This window comes from Rhineura floridana, chromosome 12 (genome assembly GCF_030035675.1).
Source record: "Rhineura floridana isolate rRhiFlo1 chromosome 12, rRhiFlo1.hap2, whole genome shotgun sequence".
Lineage (NCBI taxonomy): Eukaryota > Metazoa > Chordata > Lepidosauria > Squamata > Rhineuridae > Rhineura > Rhineura floridana.
In genome coordinates, this window is record NC_084491.1 from 28,339,249 (window position 1) to 28,360,644 (window position 21,396).

A 21,396-nucleotide genomic window follows, 5' to 3' on the forward strand; every position below is an offset into this window, starting at 1 on the left:
AAAAAAAGGCCATGAAAATTAATCAGCATTGTAGTACAAATCTCTCTTAATGTACATATTTTTGTATGCAATTTTGCTTAGCATGCACATTTTTTCAAAGTAATTATTCCCAATCAAATGCATTTTTGTATGTTATTTTCACTACTATATCCACATATGCACACTTTTGTACACATTACTTCACTGAAGGACAGCGCTGCAAAATTCAGAGTAGTGAAAATTTTGAAAAATGGTTGTTTCAGTTAGCGTCTTGCTTTGGAAAGTGTGAAGTAAGTAAGTTCACCTTTAAATGTGAAGTGAATCATATTTCTCCCTCACCCCTAGTCATATCATGACCTCTTCCCCATGTACCAGAAGTTTCTGGTGATTTCCAGTGCTAGTCCTGTCTGCCATGATTCCTTATAAAACTACAACCAAATTTGAATGACGTTTCAGATTAAGTAATCCAGTTGCAAGAACTGGTGATGCTAGGTGAGAGAATTATAGGATGTGCAGAAGTACTGTGGACCACTCTCATCACCATCAAGCTGTGATCGCTGGTGGGAATCCAGGGAGAAGTTATCCCTATGATAGGACAGCAACCACCCAAAACACATAATCATTTTTTTTTTAAGTGTGACTTGGAAGGTAATTTTCTACCACAGAACCTTGGATAGTTTTGCTAGTGAATGGAGAAGAGTCCTTAGTTAGATGAGTATGACAGAGAAGAAAGGAAGCCATCAGTGCCAATTTTATTCATCATTGCAAAAGTCACTACTATTGCAGCACTTTGTTGTCATACTGCCAAACATTGGAGACTGTTCAGTAGTTCCACATTTATCTTGAGGATTAGTACATCCTTTTCTGTAAAAATACCTGACACCTTCTGTAAAAGAGGGGAAAGGAATGCATTAGTGTTGTCTCCTTTACTTGGTCCCTTTAAAGGTCCTCATTCAGATCCTCTGAAAATGAAAGTAGATTAGATTGATAATATACTGGCACTCCTTCACATATAGATCCAAAGATTAGACTTTATAGAGAAAGCTATTACATTTGGAGGAAAAACATCCCTCCCATTAGCTCCCAGTCTCCAAAGTATATAACACAAGGGTAAATGGGAGTCAATCAAACTATTCATCATTTTTAGAAAAGCTGTTCTTTTTTGACATTACTGACTGCAGGTGAAAATGGAAAGTGCCCCTAATCTAGATACAAAGTGGGAAAATGACTAGATTTTACCAATTTACCTCCATGGGGTTGCAATAGAAAAAAAATTCCCTTTTATAAGTAGAACTTCAAAAACTCATTGCCCTTGATAAAATTTTACCTTAGATTTCCAGTGTTTGAGAACTACAGGAAATATGTGCACCACTGAAAAATCCAGTACTAAATCTGAATCCAGTGGAATTCTCACCCATCTCTATACTTTACATATAAATATACTTTATGACTCAGTGCCCAAGCAAAGTTATAAATAATTAGCAAATATTAAAAATATATTAAACTATCATTCATTTTTCTACTGATTCCCATTTTCTCTATGGGAGTTTCTTTAATATATATATACTTTCTCTGATTGTCAGAAAGAGAGAGAAAGAGAGAGAGATCCCTTTTTGCAGGCAATCCAACCAACCTAGGCTAAAATCCTTCATGTCTGACAGTTTCAAATGCTCTCATCTTGTCACTTCCTGTCCTTTCCCCTTTCCATATAACCCTCTCTTCTCCCATCACTTTAGCCTTCTTCAGGCGTTACCATTCCTTGTGAAGAAAAAGAAGTGAGGAAGGGTAACAGGGGAAAGTGCACTATCTGCACCACCTCATTGTCATTCCCATTGCCTTCCATTTGTGGAGAGCTATTTTGTTGAAGCAGTGAGCCTCCTGCATCTCTGCAAGGTCCCCCACTCATTTCAGAACTCTGGAAAATCCATGGATACAGGAGTCTACCCACTCCACATAGTTTATTTATTTATTTAAATTTATGTGCCACTTTTCCATATAAATATGTTCATGGTCACCCTCTGTGACCTGAGGGTGACAGGAATACAAACAAGGGGGTGGAGCTAGCATGCTCTTCCTCACTGACCCCCCCCAGTGTTTTCTTCACATAGAAAATAACACCTGAAGAGAGCTTCTTGACTTTTCTAGAATCCGGGAGTAGGTCCCATTCTCAATCCAAACACTTTTTCATAACAAGGTTAGCTCCCAAATGGACATCTTGTAGTATCTTCAGTAATATTTAATCATGGCTCCAGCTCATTATTTATTGTTATAGAATTAGGTGGTTAGTGTGGATGTCATCTTTGGGTCCCCTCCAAGCCTGTAAGATGGGATTCTGTAAAAGAAGGAACTGCTAAAACAATCAAACCGGCCTAAGTTAAACGCCATAGACAAGGATGTTAAGCATCACTCTTTACATGACAAAAAAAGTTGGCCAAGTACAGTTATTTTGCCACTGAAGTGACTAGTTCGAGGTTAGCCTGGTGGCAACACTGTTATCTTTTTGGCGCCAGGTCAAGACACTCCTCTTCTCCCAGGCATTTTTTTAACAGCATTTGAATAGTATGTGTTTTTAACTTGCTTATCTGTTTTTATGGGTTTTAATTTGGTAGGGTTTAAATCTGTATACTAGTTTTTAATGTTTTTAATTGTTGTAAACCGCCCAGAGAGCTTTGGCTATGAGGCGGTATATAAATGCAATAAAAATAAATAAATAAATAAATAAATAAATAGCAATGCTTCTAAAACAAGGATGTAGGCCTGCTCACCCCTCACTTGACTGAGAGTGTTATCGTTCTGGGTGTAAGAGAACAATAGGCTAGGGACCAGTCTTGTCTATCCTCATTTGGTTTTGGGAAGTCACAGATACCTGACTTGAACTCTGTGCAGGAAACCAAGCCTGAACTATGGGCTGGCACCCTCCAATCTCACCACCCTGTGATTGGAATGCACATACCATTATGCTACTTCAGGGGCAACAAGTTTGTCAGATCTTAAGCACTGCCAAATGGTGAGAAGCTACTGGATTTGTCAAAATTCCAGAGTTGGGATAGACAGAAACAGACCAATGGTCAATTTTGATCAATAACCTATAGAGCATATGATAACTGATACAACTGTTATTGATCTTGAGATGCTGAAAGAGTGATTACATTGGAGACCACTTAGGTTTAATCTCTGGTTTTTGTGCTTCTGTGCCTCTGGAGCAGAGTATATCTCTGAATACCAGTTACTGGGTAAGACAAGTGGGACAGTGTTATTGCATTCATGGCATCTGGCTGGCCACTGTCGTTGGGTGGGCCACTGTGGGAGCCAGATACTTGGCGTTTGGTCTGATCCAGCAGGGCTCTTCTTATGTTCCTATCTTCATTGGCCATGTGCCACCAAACCACAATATGGTGTGAATGACATGTATCATGGTGTTCAGATGACAGTAAGCCAGAATAATAACAGGGAATGTTTAACTCCATGTAATGCTCCTGCATATCATTGTATTACTGTTGGCCAAGAGCATTGTCATAGTGCTATAAAGTATGCCTTACAGTGGTCTCAATAGCAAGCTACTGACCAGTTGTGAGTAGGTTCACTGGGGATAAACCATACTTATACATTTCAGTGTGCCATGGCTTTGAGCCTATAGCTGATATTGGACAAAACAGAGTCCTGTTGGTGGGAGAAGAAGGCTGGACAAGAAATGTGTGATGGCATAGGATGGATGCTATATGGGTGGATACTATAGCTGAAGTCTCCTTTGCTGATTTAATAGTGTAGGTGTCACTGGGCAGCAGCCTTTCAGTCTGAATAAAGTGGAAGAAAAGGGGGATGCATGTAAATAGGTCAACAACTGCAAGTCTGTAGAATATGTTGTGGAGATCCAAGAGCCAGAAACCAAACAAGCATGTTAGGGCCAAAATATAAAATGAACAGAGGCAAGCAGTGACTTGGGAACATTCTTACCTTTAAAGACAGTAACTGTCTTGCATTTTTCTCCCTGTTCTGCTTCACATGTCTCCTCTCCAACAGTACAACCAACACCCTTCTTATAGATTTTGCAGAGACGGCAGACAAGAGCTTCAGCTGTTCAAAAGGAGAGAACCAGTCACTATATACTGTGACAGTAACCCAGACTTTACTGCAGGCATCTCATTTGTCATTTTTCTTATTTTTCTCCATTTTTCTCAAGCTCAAGGCAGTTTGAATGAAATACAGTGCAACGGAGAAAGAGTTAGAGAGAGCAAAAAGTGCTCAAGCTATATTGGGGACTTTCAACTCCATATGGAAGCTGGACACAGGCAATTGTTTTTAAGTAAGAGAATGTGGTTTAAGTGAGGTGTTGCTTCTCAGGGAAATGGGGGGTGTACACACACACACACACATTTATTTTGTTCTACCGACACCTCTGCTCAACAGCTTTGGCATGTTTTTATAGCAGTACAAAAACAACCTGCAAAACCTATTTATCAGGGGTGAATTTAGGGTTTCTTTGCTCTCAACATCACCACAGAATAAGTTTTAAAGGAGCTCTTCTTTGTATTCCTTCAGACTCAGCTTTTGCCATTTGCATACTAGCCTTCATCTTGCTTCCTTCACCACCACCCATTCTTCAGAGAACTGGGAAGAGGTTTGGCTCTCCAAGACAGGACAAGGCATCTAGATGCAATTGTATTAACAACTAATTGCATTACAGCTAGGGATACCTCTATCTTTTAGAGCAGTGATGGAAAATAATCTCCATCCAATGGACCTAATTAGGCCTGGCAGGCCTCCCCATTTCTTCTGTGAGGCTCTTTCGGCCAGGTCATGACCATCTGTTCTAAACCTGATTCCTCGTTCAGGGGAAATGCAATCCCATCCAGAATTGGTCAGCTTCCCAACTCCTGGACTTGAGAAATGCCCACAAATAGTTCCACTGTCTCATCACAATTCAATCTCAGTTTATTGGCTCTCATTCCATTACTGCTCTCATGCAGCACCTGAACAGCCTTTCCCGATTCTGATAGAATGGAGAGATAGATCTGGGTGTCATCCATATAGTGATGACACCACACTTCAAATCCCCACATACCTTCTCCCAGCAGCTTCATACAGATGATAAATAGCATTGGGGAAGGATGGAACTTTGTGGGGCCCCAAACCATAAATGCTAAGGGGCAGAGCAGAAGTCACCTAGTGCTACTTTCTAGTATCAGTCCTGTAAGACAGGAGTGGATCAAACCTAATATAAACCACCAATCCATGGAGCTGATCCAGAGGGATACTGTGGTCAATTATATCAAAAACCCAGAGACATCTGGGAGAATCAATAGGATCACACTCCCCCTGTCCCTCTCTTGATAAAAAAGGGTGATCATGCATTTGTGTATGTCATTTTCACAATTATATGCATTTTTAGGCACACATTCCTCTAATATAGATATTGTACATATTATTCGGTTGGACAATCTCAAAGTTTGGAGGAATCTGAATTTCAAAAGATAGCTGTCTTTCAATTTGTGTATTGTTTTGGGAAGTGTGAATTAGGTAAGTTCACACAAAAATCCAAATGGGATCAAAATGCTTACCGTTCCATAAAGTCAGCAGTGACAGTGACAAAGTATTCCTGAAAAGAAGCAACATGCAAATAAGTGCTTCCATTCTGAGACTCCAGATATTAGTGTCCTTAGTACTATTTGGTGGACATACTTATTTATTTATTACATTTCTATCCTACTTTTCCTCCAAGGGGCTCAAGGTGGTGTACATGGCTCTCCCTTCTCCATTTTATCCTCACAACTGCCCTGTCAGTAAGGCTAGGCTGAGGGGTAGTGGCTGATCTAGGGTCACCTAGTGAACTTCATGGCCAAGCAGGGATTTGAACACTGGTCTCCTGGGTTCTAGTGCAACACTTTAGCTACTACACCACACTAGACATGAGTGAGAAGTTAGATTCAGTTCACATTTCAAGCAGAATCTGTCAAAGTCACACTTTCCAAAACAACATGAGAACTGAAACACAGCCATCCTTCAAAATTCACATTTATTCAAATTTTGCACTGCAGTTCACGAACCAAACAATGTTCACAAAAATCTATATGTTAGGGGAAAGTGTGCATAAAAATAAATATATGAGTGAATATAACATGCAAAAATACTTTATATGACTAGGAATTGCTTGCAAAAATGTGTACATTAAAGCTGCCTACAAAAATGGATTAGAAGAAATTCACACTAAAATGCTGGATAACGTTCATGAGATTTTTTTTAAAAAAAAAGAATGTCAAATTGATGGAGAAACGTGGAGAACTGAATTTACTATTGAAAAAATGAGAAACTGAGAGAACCGAAATTGACAGATCTTTCCATCTCTACACCACACTGGCCCCATCTCCATCTCATATACCCATATCCCTCCAGTGTTTGGCTATATTTTCTGCTACTCACTCAGGGCACCACAGAGAAGGATGGAGATTCCAAGAAGCAGAATATTATTCATGATTTCTTTTCTTCCAGTGATTGATGTTTTGATAGAAGAACAAGGTCTCATCAGCAGAATTGCATCCCTATAAGATGACAGACAGGAATGAGTAGCAACTGTGTTCCCTTTGAACAAATATGAAGTAGTTTTTAGCACCATGGGACTTGAAGCCTATACTGGAGCCCTTGCAAGCACTTAAAATGAAATACAATCTTTTCAGGAAGCAATAGCCTAGGAGCAGGAAGTTCTGTGCCCATTTGGAGGCTTCAGTTGAATGCTTGATAATCGGATTAATGAGCCTTCATAAATGACCTAGTGAAAATACACAGAGAAGAGATTGAAACAAGGTGGAAAATGGGGAAAGACACTAAAAGCCAGGATTCTGAGGGAACATAGGAGATGGGTTTCACCTGATCTCTATTGATATGCAAGGAGGAAGAACATGATACAAAATGAGAAGGTTCTCATTTGCATTGCAGATTGTCTTCTCTTCTTATTTACACTCTGTTGAGATAACAATAACAACCTAAAAATAAAAAGATTGCATGTATGAAGTGTCTATCCTAAATAAGTTTGGTTTGTCAGTTATTTAATATTCTGGACTTAAAAAAAAACTAAGATGTGCACCCCTTCTTGCTCCACTGACGAACCACTTCCTTGCCAGAGTTTTGCCATGATTTTCGCTTACTTAATACACAAACACACACATAGACATGCACACACTTGCTGTAAAACAAAGGTGGGGAACCTACAGATTTCTCAGGCCCTCAAATATCTTCCCACCCACTTTCCCCAGGGCATACCCTACACTAGTTATTTTGCCTGGCTTTATGTGTCTATGGTTGATGAATATAAACACATTTATTCAATTTGTTGTATCCAATGGTAATCATACTCAGAGAAGACCACTGAAATTCATAGACATAATAATATATAATTTCAGTGGGTCGAATCTGAGCTTATGTTAGTTGGATACAACCCAGTGTCTCTCTGCAAATGTCTTTGATGAGTTGCTATCATGTGCTCCAGAACTCTCAATGCCTAGTTCTACCCATCTCCCATTATTTATTTATTACATTTATCCCAGAGGAGGATTTAAAAGAGCATACATTTTTTTCACTTCCCTCTTCATCCCGGATGGAAGATTTGTTCTGAACCAGATAGCTCCCCCGCAATCCATGTAAAAGCTGCTTGTAGTGTGATAAATCTGAAAGACCATTGTATTTTGAGGATGGTTAGATATTGGTGCACCACATTTGCTCCTTTCATGCCTCAAGATCCTTTCTGGGCCAGAAGACATATAACTGGTTAATGCCTAATATTCTTTGACTGGTTGTATTGCCATATAAGTGATGTATGCAATGCAGCATGCCTAGTTTAATGTATTTAGGGGCATGAACCCATGCTTATTAGGAGCTATTATATGAGGTTTATATTGTTAACCACTATAGAATAGAATGCCTTCCTTAAGGAGCTAAATCAGCATTTCTGCGGCTCTTCACAGGCTATACTTTGATCTGCAAGCGCAGCATTCAGTGTAAGAGACTGTGCCGGATAGCAGATGTCTCATCAGAATGTTATGACTACAGCATGTGAGATCTGGGAAAATAAATGTATGATGTATCTCCCTTTGATGTAGACCACTTGACTGTTACAGATATAAGCTCATTATCTCAGGCTTTGCACCTGGCTGTTTAGAAGTGGAGAGGATCACTAGTCAGCTACAGATCTTAGCTTCTTCCCACGAGTTCACATAAACGTCGCCAAAATGACCCAAACAGCAGGCGTGGCTTATTAGCATCTAAGAGTATAAAAAGAATATAAAAAGCCCTGCAAAACCATCCTATAGTGGAACTCAGGGTAGACCTAAGATCCTAGGACAGAGTGTTCTGTGTACCAAAGCTCCTACAGGGGTCCTTTCATTGTCATTCTGAAGGGTTCCCTGACAGCAGAAGGAATGTAAGATTGACTAATTCACATTCTGTATCTCTATACTTTGCTTAGTAGTTAGTAAACTGTGACTGTTCACACCATCTGTGTTGTTATTGTATCCAAACTTGCAAAGAACCTTGCCCTTGGGCATTACAACTTGGCCTAGGCATTATACTGCTCTGCCACCTTTTTGATTTAAGAACCAACAGTCTGGTTCCATCCCAGTTCAACTCAAACCCATCCTTTTTGTACAGCTTATCTCCAAACATTTCCCAGTACTTGACAAATCCAAAACTCCTCCACCCATCACCACTTTTTATGTAAAACCATTTAAGTCTGTATCTGCAAAGATATGTGAGAATAGCTTGAACAATGGTATCTCACACCCCAGAAGCTTAAGACTATATTTATGACAGAGTCAATCCAAAATGTCAAAGGAAAGACTGTTCAGAATTAGGCACATATCAACATGCATGGTGGGGTTATCAGAACATTCAAGAGTTTGGGGTTAATGTATTATTGGGGTGTGGTGAAATAGTGAGCTTTTCAATCAACAAAATATATTCATAGGCATTACTAACAATTTCTGATGGAAAGAATGAAATAATACCATTTAAAAACATGCTAACCTTTTTTATTTTATGACTACAAGACAGGTAAAAATACTGGGAAAATGAAAGTGGAGGTTCAGTACACACATGGTATTGTTAGGTTTGGCAAAACACTTTGGCAGAAAAAATTATTAAAATCTGAGCTTTCAGGATGGCTGAAGATGAGGAGGACTTTGCAGATAAATGCCATTTTCCCCAATAATTAATACAAGGTGGTCAGAGGATCCCACCATGTGATTCTTGGGACTGACCTGTTGGGATGAATGAGAGACATAACCATCCTACTCACTAAATGAAACAAAGATTGTTCTCCACCTATATCTATATTGTGAACATCATGTACCAATGTTGCTAGTTTTTTAATTATACAGTCACAAGAGTGGCTGTATACTCTAGCCAGTGGGGATTTTTCACATTCCACAATGTTATATTGAAAATACCCCCATGCCATTCTGATGCTTCCCATAAGCTCATTTCAAAACAAAACCTTACAAAACTTATAGCCCTGAACTCAGAAACACTTGCTTAACAACATTCTCAATTTTCATGGTGATACACAAAACAGTCAGAGAGAAGAGACAGTTCAAAGTGTAAAAAGAGAGAAAAAAAACCCAGAGCCCTTTTGGACTTTTTTCTCTGAGAGTTCTCATAATCTTTTGAAATTCATTAAAAATCAGCCATGTTCACAGAGTACCTGTAATCCTAATACTGACCTTGCCCCATACTCTGACCTTCATCTTCTGCAGTTTAAAAGCCTGGCTGATTTTTAATTAATTTAAGAAATTTTGGCTGGAACCCTATGATAACATCGGGCATGCTCAGTAAGAACCAACTGTCAGAGTTCTAAAAGCCAGACTCACAGCTGCTGGGCTTGCCTAATCAGGGGGCCACATCCACACCAGACTTTGATTTCATTTGAGAGAGTCATGGCTTCCCTCAGAGAATCCTGGGAAGGGTGGTTTGTGAAGGGTGTTGAGAAGAGACTCATGTTCCACTGAGAGAGCTTCAGTGGCCAGACTGGTTTAACAGTCAGCCACTTTGATTGAAGTCTGTGAGGGGAACAGGGTGTCTCCTAGCAACTCTTGGCACCCTCACTAACTACACTTCCCAGGATTCTTTGAGAGAAGCCATGACTGTCCAAAGTGAAATAAAGGCCTGGTATGGATGTGGCCAGGGACAGCTTTGGTTTACATTTGGGTGGGAGGCTACATGTGCCTGCTGTAGAATAAAAAGGTGGGGGAAATGCTGAAAAGCAATGATACTGTTCACAATGTTTTCCTTTTGGAAAGGAAAGGGGCTTCCCCTCTGCCCAGTGCCCACACACCCAATCTCCTCTCCTCCCTGCCCCTCCCCCAGGTCAGTGTTGGACTATGACCTGGGGGACCAGGATTTGAATCCCCACACAGCCATGAAGCACACTGGGTGACCTTGGGCCAGTCACTGCCTCTCAGCCTCAGAGGAAGGCAATGGTAAAACTACCTCTGAATACTGTTTATCATGAAAACCCTATTCATAGGGTCAACATAAGTCGGGATTGACTTGAAGGCAGTCCATTTCCATTTTCAAACATGATTGCACAGAAATAAATCCCATTGAACTCAAAAAGTATGCAAATGATCAAACCCACCTCCTTCCTCCTATCCCCCCTCTTGCCCCTTCCCTCCCCTTCCTTCAGGCTGGTGCTCAAGGGTCCTGACATGCCTGGTGCAGTCCCTCTTGCTGGACAACAAGCGCCATCATTCATTATCACATTCAACTCATTATTGCCTCCTAGCACTCATCCAGCACCTGAACAGCCTCTTCTTGTTAAGTTAGAACGGAGAGAGCGAGTTGGGTGTCATCCACATACTGATGACACCACACTCCAAATACCCAGATGGCTTCTCCCAGCAGCTTTATAGAGATGAATTAAGGACAGGATGAACCGTGTGGCCCCATACATAAATGCCAAGGGGCTAAGCAGAAGTCAACAAGTGCTACTTTCTTGTATCCATCCTGTAAGATATGCATGGAGCAACCATAAGACAGTGCCCACAAACACCAGTCTATATATCTGATCCAGAGCGATACCACGGTTGAAAACCCTGAGAGATCTGGGAGAATCAACAGGATTACACATCCCCTGTCCAACTCTTGATAAATGTCATCAGTCCTGGTGATTATGCCTTTTGGGGTGTTATTTTCACTAATAGATGAGTTTTGATGCATATTTTCCTCTAACATACACATTGTACATATTATTTGGTAGGATAATCTCAAGATTTGGATGAGTCTGAATTTCAAAAGAAAGCTGCGTTTTGATTTATATTGTTTTGGAAGCGTGAATTAGGTAGGTTCAAATGAAAATCCAAAGTGGACCCAATTTCTCACCATTCTCTAAAATCAATGAGGGCACTGACAAAACTATTGGTTGTAACAGTGACAAAATATTCCCTAAAAGAAAAACGTAAAAATAGGACCTTCCATTCTCAGATTCAAGTAATTGGTGGCCTTAGTACTATCCAATGGGAAATATGGAAGAGATGAGTTCTCTCTCCACCTCATATACACACACCCTCCAGTCTTTAGTTTTATTTCCTGCTACATACCCAGGACAGAGCAGAGAAGGACAGAGATAATGAGAAGCAGAATTTTATTCATACTTTCTTTCTCTCAGCAATCAAATATTTGGTAGAGGAACAAGGTCTCCTCAGCAGAACTCAGTCCATATAAGAGGACAGACACAAAAGGGCAGTGACTGTGCTCTTGGTTAAAGTCATCACACAGTTGTACTTTGAATAAACCAGAGATGGATTTAAGCACAATGGGATTTGAAGCCAATACTGGGGTCCATATGTGCCTTCAACTGAAATAAAACCTTATCAGAAAGTGATAAAAGCAGGATGTGCTATGCCCATATGGAGGCTTCAGCTGAATACTTGATAGTCAAATTAATGAGCCTTCATGAATGACCCATTGAAAACACAGAGATGATATTGAGCCAAGGTAAAAAATGGGGCAAGTCACCAAAACAAAGACTCTGAGAGGACATATGAGATGAGCATCTCTTCATCTCAATTGACATGCAAGGAGAAATACCATGATACAAAATAAGAAGGTCCTCCTTTATATTGGAGATAGTCTTCTCTACTTCTTTATCCTCTGTTGAGCTCAGAGCTTTGCCATGAGTTTCACTTAGTACACAGACAGACAGACAGTCAGACACTATAAAATAGAGGTAGGGAACCTCAAGATCCCTCTCAAACCCCCATGTCCCTCCCCAGACTCCACCCACTTTCCCCAGATCATACCTTGCGCTAGTCCAGCTCTGTGCCCTCTCGAAGTTATTTTGCCTGGCTGAAATGGATCCTTAACTGCAACAATGCCTCTTGCTTGCCTGGGTAAGAGATGTAAGATGTGTTTGCGGTATGTGTCGGATGAAACCTCTGATGGTTGAATGGGTAGGATATAGTCTACAAAACCCTTGCTCCACCCACTTGCTGCTCCTGGACCCACACACCACTGGCATGTGGCGTTAAGTCACAGCATAATAAAAGCCTTGTTGGACTCTAGATTCTCTTTGATGTACAGAGCAACGCCACCTCAGGGATGCCCTTCCCTGTCCGTCATATAGTGTTTGTAGCCAGAGCATGTCCCACTAGTTCTCTCCATTCTGCCAGGTTTCTGTTAAACCCACTCTATCTATGCTCTCCTCTAAGACCAACAGCTTGCCCATTCTGGCTCCAAGGCTTCTAGCAGTAGCATATAAATACCTATATACAGTATGTTGTATAACTGCTATTATGTCAATCTTTTATAATCCGTTTTGTTCTGAGATTCTGGTGTACTGTATGTTCTTTTTTTAATGTTGGTGTATTGACTATAACACATTGATTGATGGATGGAAACATGTATATACAGTTTGTTGTATCCTATGCTAATAATACTCATAGCATGTCCAGTGAAATTAACAGGCATGGCTAACTTAGTTTCATTAATTTCAATGGGTCTCCCTTGAGTGTATGTTATTTGGATACAAACCAGTATCTCTCTCCAAATGTCTTTGGCACTTGCATTTTAGCCTATGGTGATTTGGATTCTGAATTGCTATCTTGTGCCCCAGAACTCTCAATGTCTAATTCTATCCCTCCCCCATGTAGAAGACTGTACTTTTTTTATCTTCATCCTAGGCAGAAGATTTGTTCTGAACCAGAGCCTCTTCAGCTCCTGTTGGCTTTATCCTGCAATCCATATAAAAGCTGTTCTGCCACCTTTTTCAATTTCAAACATGAACAGCTTTGTTCCATCCTGGTTCAAGTTGAGCCGTACTCTTTTGTACAGACACAGTTTGTCCCCAAACATTCCCCCGTGCCTTACAAATTCACACCCTTCTTTCCAAGCTACTCATTGTCTCTTCTGAAGGCATTTACATCTGTACCAGCAAAGGTACCTTGTATTATAATTTGTATGTCACTCCTCAGAAGCTTAAAACTTTATTTATGGCACAGTCAATCCAAAATGTCAGAGGAAAGATTGTTTAGAACTAGGTTGATATCTCCATATGTGGTGGGGTTGCAAGAAAATTTGGGAGTTTGGGGATAAAATATTCTTGGAGTGCAGTGAAATCGTCAGCTCTCCAATTGACAAAAAAATCTTCGTAGGCATTACTAACCATATTTGATGGAAAGAATGAGACAATACAATTTAAAGGGATGCTAACCTTTTCATTTTATGACTGCAAGACAGGTAATTGCACAATACTGGGAAAATGAAAATGGTGGTTCAGTACAAATATGGTGTATTTGGCAAAAAAACTTTGGCAGAGAAAATGACTAAATAAATCTGAGCTTTGAGGATGGCTGAAGATGAGGAGGACTTTGCAGATAAATGCCATGCTTTTATTCTATAGATTAATACACAAGATGGTCTGAGGAGTCCACCAACCACACATGGGACTCTATGGACTGACTGGCTGGGATGAATGAAAGACATAACTGTCTGATGCATGAAATGAAACAAATATTGTTTCCCACCTAATTCTGTATTGTGAACATCATGCACCAATGTTGTTCCCTTTTTAATATAAATAGATTGTTATTTTTTAAACACTACATACAAAACAAATAAGTGTGATTAGAATTTGATGCAATGCCATTAGAACATTTGTGAATGTTTGAGAAATTACATAGTTGTTTTGAAAATCAGTATTTGCTATCTCCCATAGTATGTTATATTGGTAGGTGTCAGCATTTGACAGTCAATTCTTCTTGGTATCTAGTATCATTTAGTAGCTGGCATGCATTGATATTTGATAGCATTGGCAATTTGACTATTTGATAGGTGACCCAGAATATACTTTTCTACAGCAGAGGCTTTGGAAGCTTGGGGAGAGAGTAGAATGAGCCCTTGAATGCTTGATACGGTAGAGGAGAAAGGCCTGATGGTTCGACAGTTACTTTCATATTGGTTTGTTGCAGAGGTCGTGAGAATCACAGCATGTTGTTGTTCTTTTGCCATTAATATTAAGCACTATAGTGTCACATTGTCCAAGTACTGTAGTGCACCCTTCCCTATAAAAAGGCATTTCTCCCTCTGTAGAAAAAAAGGAAAACGAACACATTTAGTATATCCACATCACTTCTTACAATCTGCCCTGAGCATAGATCAATAAATGGATCATGCTTTGAACCTCCACCATGCTTTACATACAGATCTAAGATGAGATTTTAGACAAGTTGTAGCCCTGTTCAGGTGTTCAAAGAATGTGCAGGGGTGTCAAGTGTGCAGGGGATGTGAGGTGCTTATGCTGGCTCTGCCACCATTCCCCCAAACGTTGAAGGGGGCTTCTAAGTGCAATGAAGAATCCTCCCCCAATCAGGAACCCCATATTATTATTATTATTATTATTACTACTACTACTACTATTACTATTACATTTATTTCCCCCCTTCCTCCCAGCAGGACCCAGGGCGGCAAACAAAAGCACTAAAAACATTAAAACATCATAAAAACAAACTTTAAAACACATTAAAACAAAACATCTTCAAAAACGCTTCTTTAAAAAAGCTATCAAAACATCTTCTAAGATTAAAAACATTTTTAAAAAGAAAGTTTAAGAACGTATTAAAAAGCAATTCCAACACAGATGCAGAGTATCAGGGTTCTCAATCACAGGGAGGCTACTAGGCACAGTCAGCTGAATGCACTTTGTACTTCGGGAATTGTAGCTCTGGGAGGAGAATAATGGTCTCCACAAGATGCTTTGGACTGAAATCTAGGTTCATGTAGTCAGATGAAACTGTCACTGGCCTGCTCCACATGTCGTGCCGGTTTATTCTAAACTTTTTTTCCTGCTGCACAAGTAGCCAGCATACTGCCCACCCCCAAACTATTCCAAGTAATCCATAATATATTATTAGCAGGGCTTTATTGTGACAGTACTCGCCAGTATGGAATACCAGCACCCCTTTTTTTGCTGCCCATGCCAGCCATTTTGTGCTGGCACCCACAGTACTTTTATCAAGTTATAAGTACTGGCACATTTATTACTACTACCATCACCACCACCACCACCACCAAAAAAGCACTGACTAGTAGTATAAGGTTATGAAGATTTGAAAGGAAGCATTATTTATCTTCATTTTCTATTTCTATTTCTTTTTTCATCTCTTTCTTTTTTAAAAATTACCTAGCTCTTTATTAAATCCCACATTCCCAACTGCATAAAAATGTATTTCACACTGCACAATTTTTTTAAACACTGCACAAAATGTGTCTAGCTGCATGTTAGAATAAACACTGTATCATGCTAAACTGTAGTCAAGGTCAAGCATAGTGAACAAGCCTTGGTTATTCCCAAGGTACCTCACAGACCTTCAATTTAACAATGGCCTAGTGCTTCTGATATTGGTGATAATATACAGCCACCATGCCTAAAAGCAACTGGTACCCATACCCAATTTGTCTAATCTGTTTTTTTTAAAGCAACCCAAGTGGTGGCCATCATATTTATTGTGGCAAGTACAGACAAAACTCTGATAGATGTATGTGCCAGGAAGATTAATCACTCCTGAGTGAGTTTAAAGATATAGACACCACCTTATGATGACCATGAGGTGGGTATATAGTACTGAGAAATATCCTGGACTATGACTTGGGAGACCAAGGTTTGAATCCCCACTCAGCCATGAAGCTCACTGGGTGACCTTGGGCCGGTCACTACCTCTCAGCCTAACATACCAGGAGAAAGTCGGGAGGGGAGAACCAAGTGTATCACCTTGAGCTTGATGAAGAAAGGTGGGGTATAAATGTAATAAATAAATAAATAAAAATAGCACAAGCATCATTTCATTTGGAAGCAAATATACCTTCAATGAAGACCAGCTTGCACTTCTGTCCTGGCTTAGGTTCACAAGTCAATTCTCCAGTGACACACCCAAAAGCCATATCATATTCTTGGCAGACACTGCAGAGAAGAGCATCAGCTGATGGAAAGAGGAATTTATTGCTGTTGTTATTAATCAAAGGCATTGATACTTGCCTTTCACAAACTGTTCGTGGCTTGCACAAAGGCACTTTCAAACAATAACGATTGACATATTTGAAAGTCATTTAAGAGAGGCATCCCATTTATATCCCACAATTCCTCCACGGTAGTATGCATGATTTCCCCAAAGCACACATAGCCTGTGAAGTAAGTTCATCTGAGAGACTGGCCCAAGATCAGCATTCATGGGTGACTAGAGAGATTTGAACTTGAGTCTCCTCAGTACTATTGCTAGATTTTAACCACATTACCAGGAGTGGGAAACTTCAGTCCAAGGGGCCAAATGCACTCCTCTGGTCCCTGGGACTCTGCCCAAGCCATGCCCTGATTCCAAACCCTCCATCACTATGTGCCCTTGAACTGTGATGGTGCCTCTTGCTTACCTGGAAGCAGGAAAGGGGTTGGAGATATAAGGCTGTGAGTGTGTGTAGGAACCTCTAGCTCTTACAGGGTTTGTGTAGCTTTATATGGCATTGTGTAGGATTCAGCTGCACCACCCTCTCAGAGGATGGGCCTCCCAAATTAAGAATGGTGATTATAAACAAACATTCAGAGGAAGTCATCAAAGTCATTACACATGATATCTGAGAAATGGCGGACAAATTGTCTTTCTGTACATTTCTTTTGTTACCATCTAAACAAGAAGGAAGGGTCCCATTACTCTTCAGATGTTTCAGGACAACAGGTGCCATCATCCAGGACCAGATCCAGCACATTGCTGTCTCCTGGCACTCATCCAGCACCTGTACAGCTTCTCCTGATTCAGTCAGAATGGAGAGAGAAAGCTGGGTGTTATGATACCATGCTCCAAATCCCCAAATGACTTCTCCCAGCAGTTTTATATAGATGTATTAAGGACAGGATGAAACCTTGTGAGCCCCATTCATAAATGCCAAGAGGTCAAGCAGAAGTTGCTCCGTGCTGTTTTCAGGTATCCATCCTGTAAGATAGGAGTGGAGCAACTATATCACAGTGCCGGCAACCACCAATCTACAGATCCGATCGAGAGGGATACCTTGGTCAATGATATCAAAAAACCCTGAGAGATCAGGGACAATCAACAGGATTAAACAGTCCCTGTCCCTCTCCTAATAAAGTCATCAATCCTGATGATCATGCTTTTGTGTGTGTTATTTTTCCACTAATAGATGTATTTTATACACACTTTCCTCCAATACACATATTATTTGGTTGGAGAACCACCAGATTTGGAGGAGCTTCAATTTCAAAATTTGCTGTGTTTCAATTTGTGTATTGTTTCAGGAAGTGTTAATGGGGTAGGTTCACATGAAAATCCGAAGTGGACCAAATTTCTCACCATTCCCCAAGGTCAACGAGGGCACTGACAGAACTGCTCATCATAACAGTGACAAAATATTCCCTAAAAGAAAAACCAACATACAAATAGGACCTTCCATTCATAGATTTAAGTAATTGGTGGCCTTAGTACTATCCAACGGGAAATATGGAAAAGATGAGTTCTCTCTCCACTGCATATACACACATCCCTCCAGTCTTTAGCTTTAGAATAGATATAGCTACTCACCCAGGGCAGACCAGAGAAGGACGGAGATACTGAGAAGCAGAATCTTATTCATACTTTCTTTTCTCTCTGCAATCAATGACTTGGTAGAGCAATAAGGTCTCCTCAGCAGAACTCAGTCCATGTAAGAGGACTGGCAGAAATGGGTGGTGACTGTGTTCTGTGTTACAGTCATCACACAGTTGCACTTTGACTAAACTGGAGATGGATTTAAGCACCATGGGACTTGAAGCCAATACTGGGATCCATCTGTGCCCTTAAAGTGAAATAAAGCCTTATCAGGAAATGATAAAAGCAGGATGTGCTATGCCCATTTGGAGGCTTCAGCTGATAGTCAAATTAAGCCTGATAGTCAAATTAATGACTCTTCATAAATGACTCATTGAAACTACAGAGGTGAGACTGAGCCAAGTGGAGAATGGGAACAGACACTAAAAGCCACGATTCTGAGGCTTCATCTCAATTGACTTGCATTGAGCAAGTTCATGATACAGAATGTGGAGGTCCTCATTTATTTTGGAGATTGTGTTTTCTACTTATTTACACTCTGTTGAGATAATAAAAACAACAAAGATTTCATGTTTGAAACATCTGTCCTGTAAGTTTTGTTAGTTTGTTGTTGGCTATTCCAGAGTTTCTTTTAAAAAACTAGGGTCTGTGCCCTGCTCGCTTCACTCACCAACCATTCCCCCACAATAAGCCCCCAGAACTGCGATCCTAGTCTCCTCCCCTGTGTCACTGTGGGGAGGGTGGATCACCTTCTGCGTCTGGCTCCAAATCTGATGGAGCATGATGCCTGATGCAAGGTGCAGACATTTAGTCTGCTTTGGTTAGTTTTACCAGATCTCTGGTTTTCACCTGGAGACTCTGGATTTTTGGGGTCATCTCTGGGTCTCTGGGTGAGTCACCTCAATCTCAGAACTCTCAGCTTTCATTTTAAAAATACTAAATTTCTAGGTGGTCTGGTTCAAGAGATATATATCAAAATGTCACACACACCCAACTTCAGTTAAATGAGGCAAGATGGCGAACTAGAAGGACGCTACTGCGGGACCTTGTTCTTAACTATTAATTCTATCTAGTATTCACTATCTTTGGACTGCTGTCTCAACAATTTTAACAACTTTAACAACTTAATATTATCACCTACTGACTTCTCCTGATAATTACTGCCGGTGGTTCTAGGAAATTTGCCCGCATCCTACCATCAAATCTCCTTCTACAGCGTTCTGATAAGGGAACCATTTCAAGTAAGCTCTGCTAAAAAGCGACAAGAAGCGTCATTATTTCCTTCATCTTCCCACTGCTGGTATTTGGACACTTACTGGCTTTATCACTGCTGTTTCACTTCTACGCTGGGTGTTAACAAGTTTCCCGATTATATTGACACTGTGCAGCTGTGGCATGTTTATGACTATCCTTTTTATCTCTGTTTTATTATGCTAGCTTCAAGCTTGATAGACTTGTGTTTCTGCTTCCTTTTAAAGGAAACTTATTTTAAAGTTACTTAGTCATGGTACTTACAAGAACAGGATACAGAGCGATGGGTATTACCCCAGGTGTCGGGACTGCTGATTTAAAGGGGCAAGACTCCAAAATAAAAATTACTCAGTTTTTCCCAGACTTGAAGAGTAAATCGACTGCAGATGAGAAGTGCCTCAGTTTGGATTGGTCTATTGACACTAAATGTGTTATGCAAACACCAAAAGTTGAGGAAGCAGCCTTCAACCTTGCGTTCGAACTCTCCCTTGCGAAGGATGAGATCAAACTGGAACACGTCTCTCTTTCCATAAATAACGGACTGGCAAATTCATGTCCTGACTTGTGAGTAAAGCAATCTGCTGAGGAAGCCCCCCCTGAGCAAACCCACAATTCCCAGGACGGTCCAGAGCTTGGAAAAGTTACTTTTTTGAACTACAACTCCCATCAGCCCAATTCAGTGGCCATGCTGGCTGGGGCTGATGGGAGTTGTAGTTCAAAAAAGTAACTTTTCCAAGCTCTGCAGACCTTCTGGAGTCTCTTACCTCACCAAACACAGAGGGCCTGCCAATAGAGGGATGGCTCTTTTTATTGAAGAAAGATATTGATCTCATCAAAGCCTATCTGGATAAGAGTAACACCTTGCTCGCAACGTTAGCAGAACTCGTAGCAAAAGCTGAGACGGGTCCGGTAAGAGGGAAATCGGGGTGCTTGGGGAAGGAGAACAAGCTTCAACCCATCAACTCACTGGTAGTGAACTCCAGAAAGAGGGAGAGGGCTGCTAAAAAGAAGGGAGTTCCGGAATGCAAGAAACCTAAGAACATTATCAATCCAAAACTTCCATCTTACAGGAAGATGAATTACGAAAAACTATTCAGACATCTTGAGGAGGGTAACTCCCAGAGATCCCAGCCTCACTCTCCTCCTACGAAGAAGAGTAGGAATAAAGACAATCTTGCTTCACAGCCACCACAGGCTCTAACTTCGTAGACCTCCCTATGCCTACCGTCCTCAGCTGACCCACAGAGAAACCATCCCCAGGGGATTCAAGAACATATTGTGCCAACCCACACTCTGTCACACTGCATGCGGCCCAAAGTCACTAACTATTCCTTGGTACTGAATCACAAGAAGCTAGTGCAAGGTTTTATTTTTGGGCCCCTTAATTTTTTTGGGGGGGGAAATAATAATAAAACAAATACAATATAACAATTGTTTATAAATAATTTTCATTTCAGCAAATCCATTTCAGGGCCCCCTTCATCCTGGGCCCTGGGCCTGTGCACCTGTTGCACCTGCCTAATTACAGCACTGAAGGGCAGGATATATACCAACAGCACAATCCAAACCATATCTATTCAGCAGTAAGTCCTATTGAGTTCTATGCAGCTTAATCCCTTAGTAAGTGTGTTTAGAATTGCAGCCTTCAGGGGCATCCATCTTTACTTCTGAGTGCTCCCATCTAACATCTCCACAACGCTAGCCCCCCTTCTGCCTACAATGGCCTTCTGGTGATTGACCTGGCCTGAGGGCACTTAAACCCTTCTTGCCAGAAGCAAATAGGCTAGATTAAATGTTCCCTACCCAGACTTCCTAAACAAGTGAGAAGGAATAATTCCATCACTTCAGCTGGACCTGAGAACACAATCTTTTAGCTAAGATTTCTATCTTAATTTCCAATCAGAGGAATGTTTTTGGTTGATTTGTATGCTCCAAGCAACTGTGGTTGATGTTTAATGTATCATGCTTAATGACATCACTAGGGCCCACCCCTGAAATCTCAGGGTTTGGGATGCTTCTGATCTGGCAACCCTAGCTATGGGTGGTGTGCAGAGCTGCCTGATTGGCTGGCTCTTGCACCCCATCCATTCTCCCT

At 40.7% G+C, this 21,396-nt stretch overlaps 1 protein-coding gene and 1 long non-coding RNA gene across 7 annotated transcripts; both read right to left on the reverse strand.

Moving 5' to 3' along the window:
- Positions 1–731: 731 nt before the first annotated feature.
- Positions 732–11,613, reverse strand: LOC133368769 (uncharacterized protein C9orf57-like). The gene is made up of 3 exons (XM_061593383.1): positions 11,562–11,613; positions 3,934–4,053; positions 732–865 (listed from the first exon to the last, which is right to left on the reverse strand). The coding sequence occupies exons 1-3, from the start codon at positions 11,611–11,613 to the stop codon at positions 732–734; spliced, it is 306 nt and encodes a 101-aa protein (XP_061449367.1).
- Positions 11,614–13,655: 2,042 nt separating this feature from the next.
- LOC133368679 (uncharacterized) lies at positions 13,656–19,852 on the reverse strand. Of its 6 annotated transcripts, none has more exons than XR_009758734.1 (4): positions 19,566–19,852; positions 18,045–18,297; positions 16,320–16,436; positions 13,656–14,544 (listed from the first exon to the last, which is right to left on the reverse strand). It is a non-coding gene; the product is annotated as an uncharacterized LOC133368679 (long non-coding RNA). The 6 variants fall into 6 exon arrangements; XR_009758730.1 differs by lacking the exon at positions 19,566–19,852 and adding an exon at positions 19,367–19,552; XR_009758735.1 differs by lacking the exon at positions 19,566–19,852 and adding an exon at positions 19,196–19,358.
- Between the last annotated feature and the right edge of the window lie 1,544 nt (positions 19,853–21,396).

Excerpts from the sequence above, each read along its gene's own strand:
- LOC133368769 (XM_061593383.1), bottom strand. The coding sequence starts at position 11,613 with ATGAATAAAATTCTGCTTCTCATTATCTCTGTCCTTCTCTGCTCTGTC. Across the intron at positions 4,054-11,561 it reads CCTTCTCTGCTCTGTCCTGG|CTGAAGCTCTTGTCTGCCGT; the intron begins GTATGTAGCAGG and ends CCTTTTGAACAG. Across the intron at positions 866-3,933 it reads GACAGTTACTGTCTTTAAAG|AAGGTGTCAGGTATTTTTAC; the intron begins GTAAGAATGTTC and ends CCTCTTTTACAG.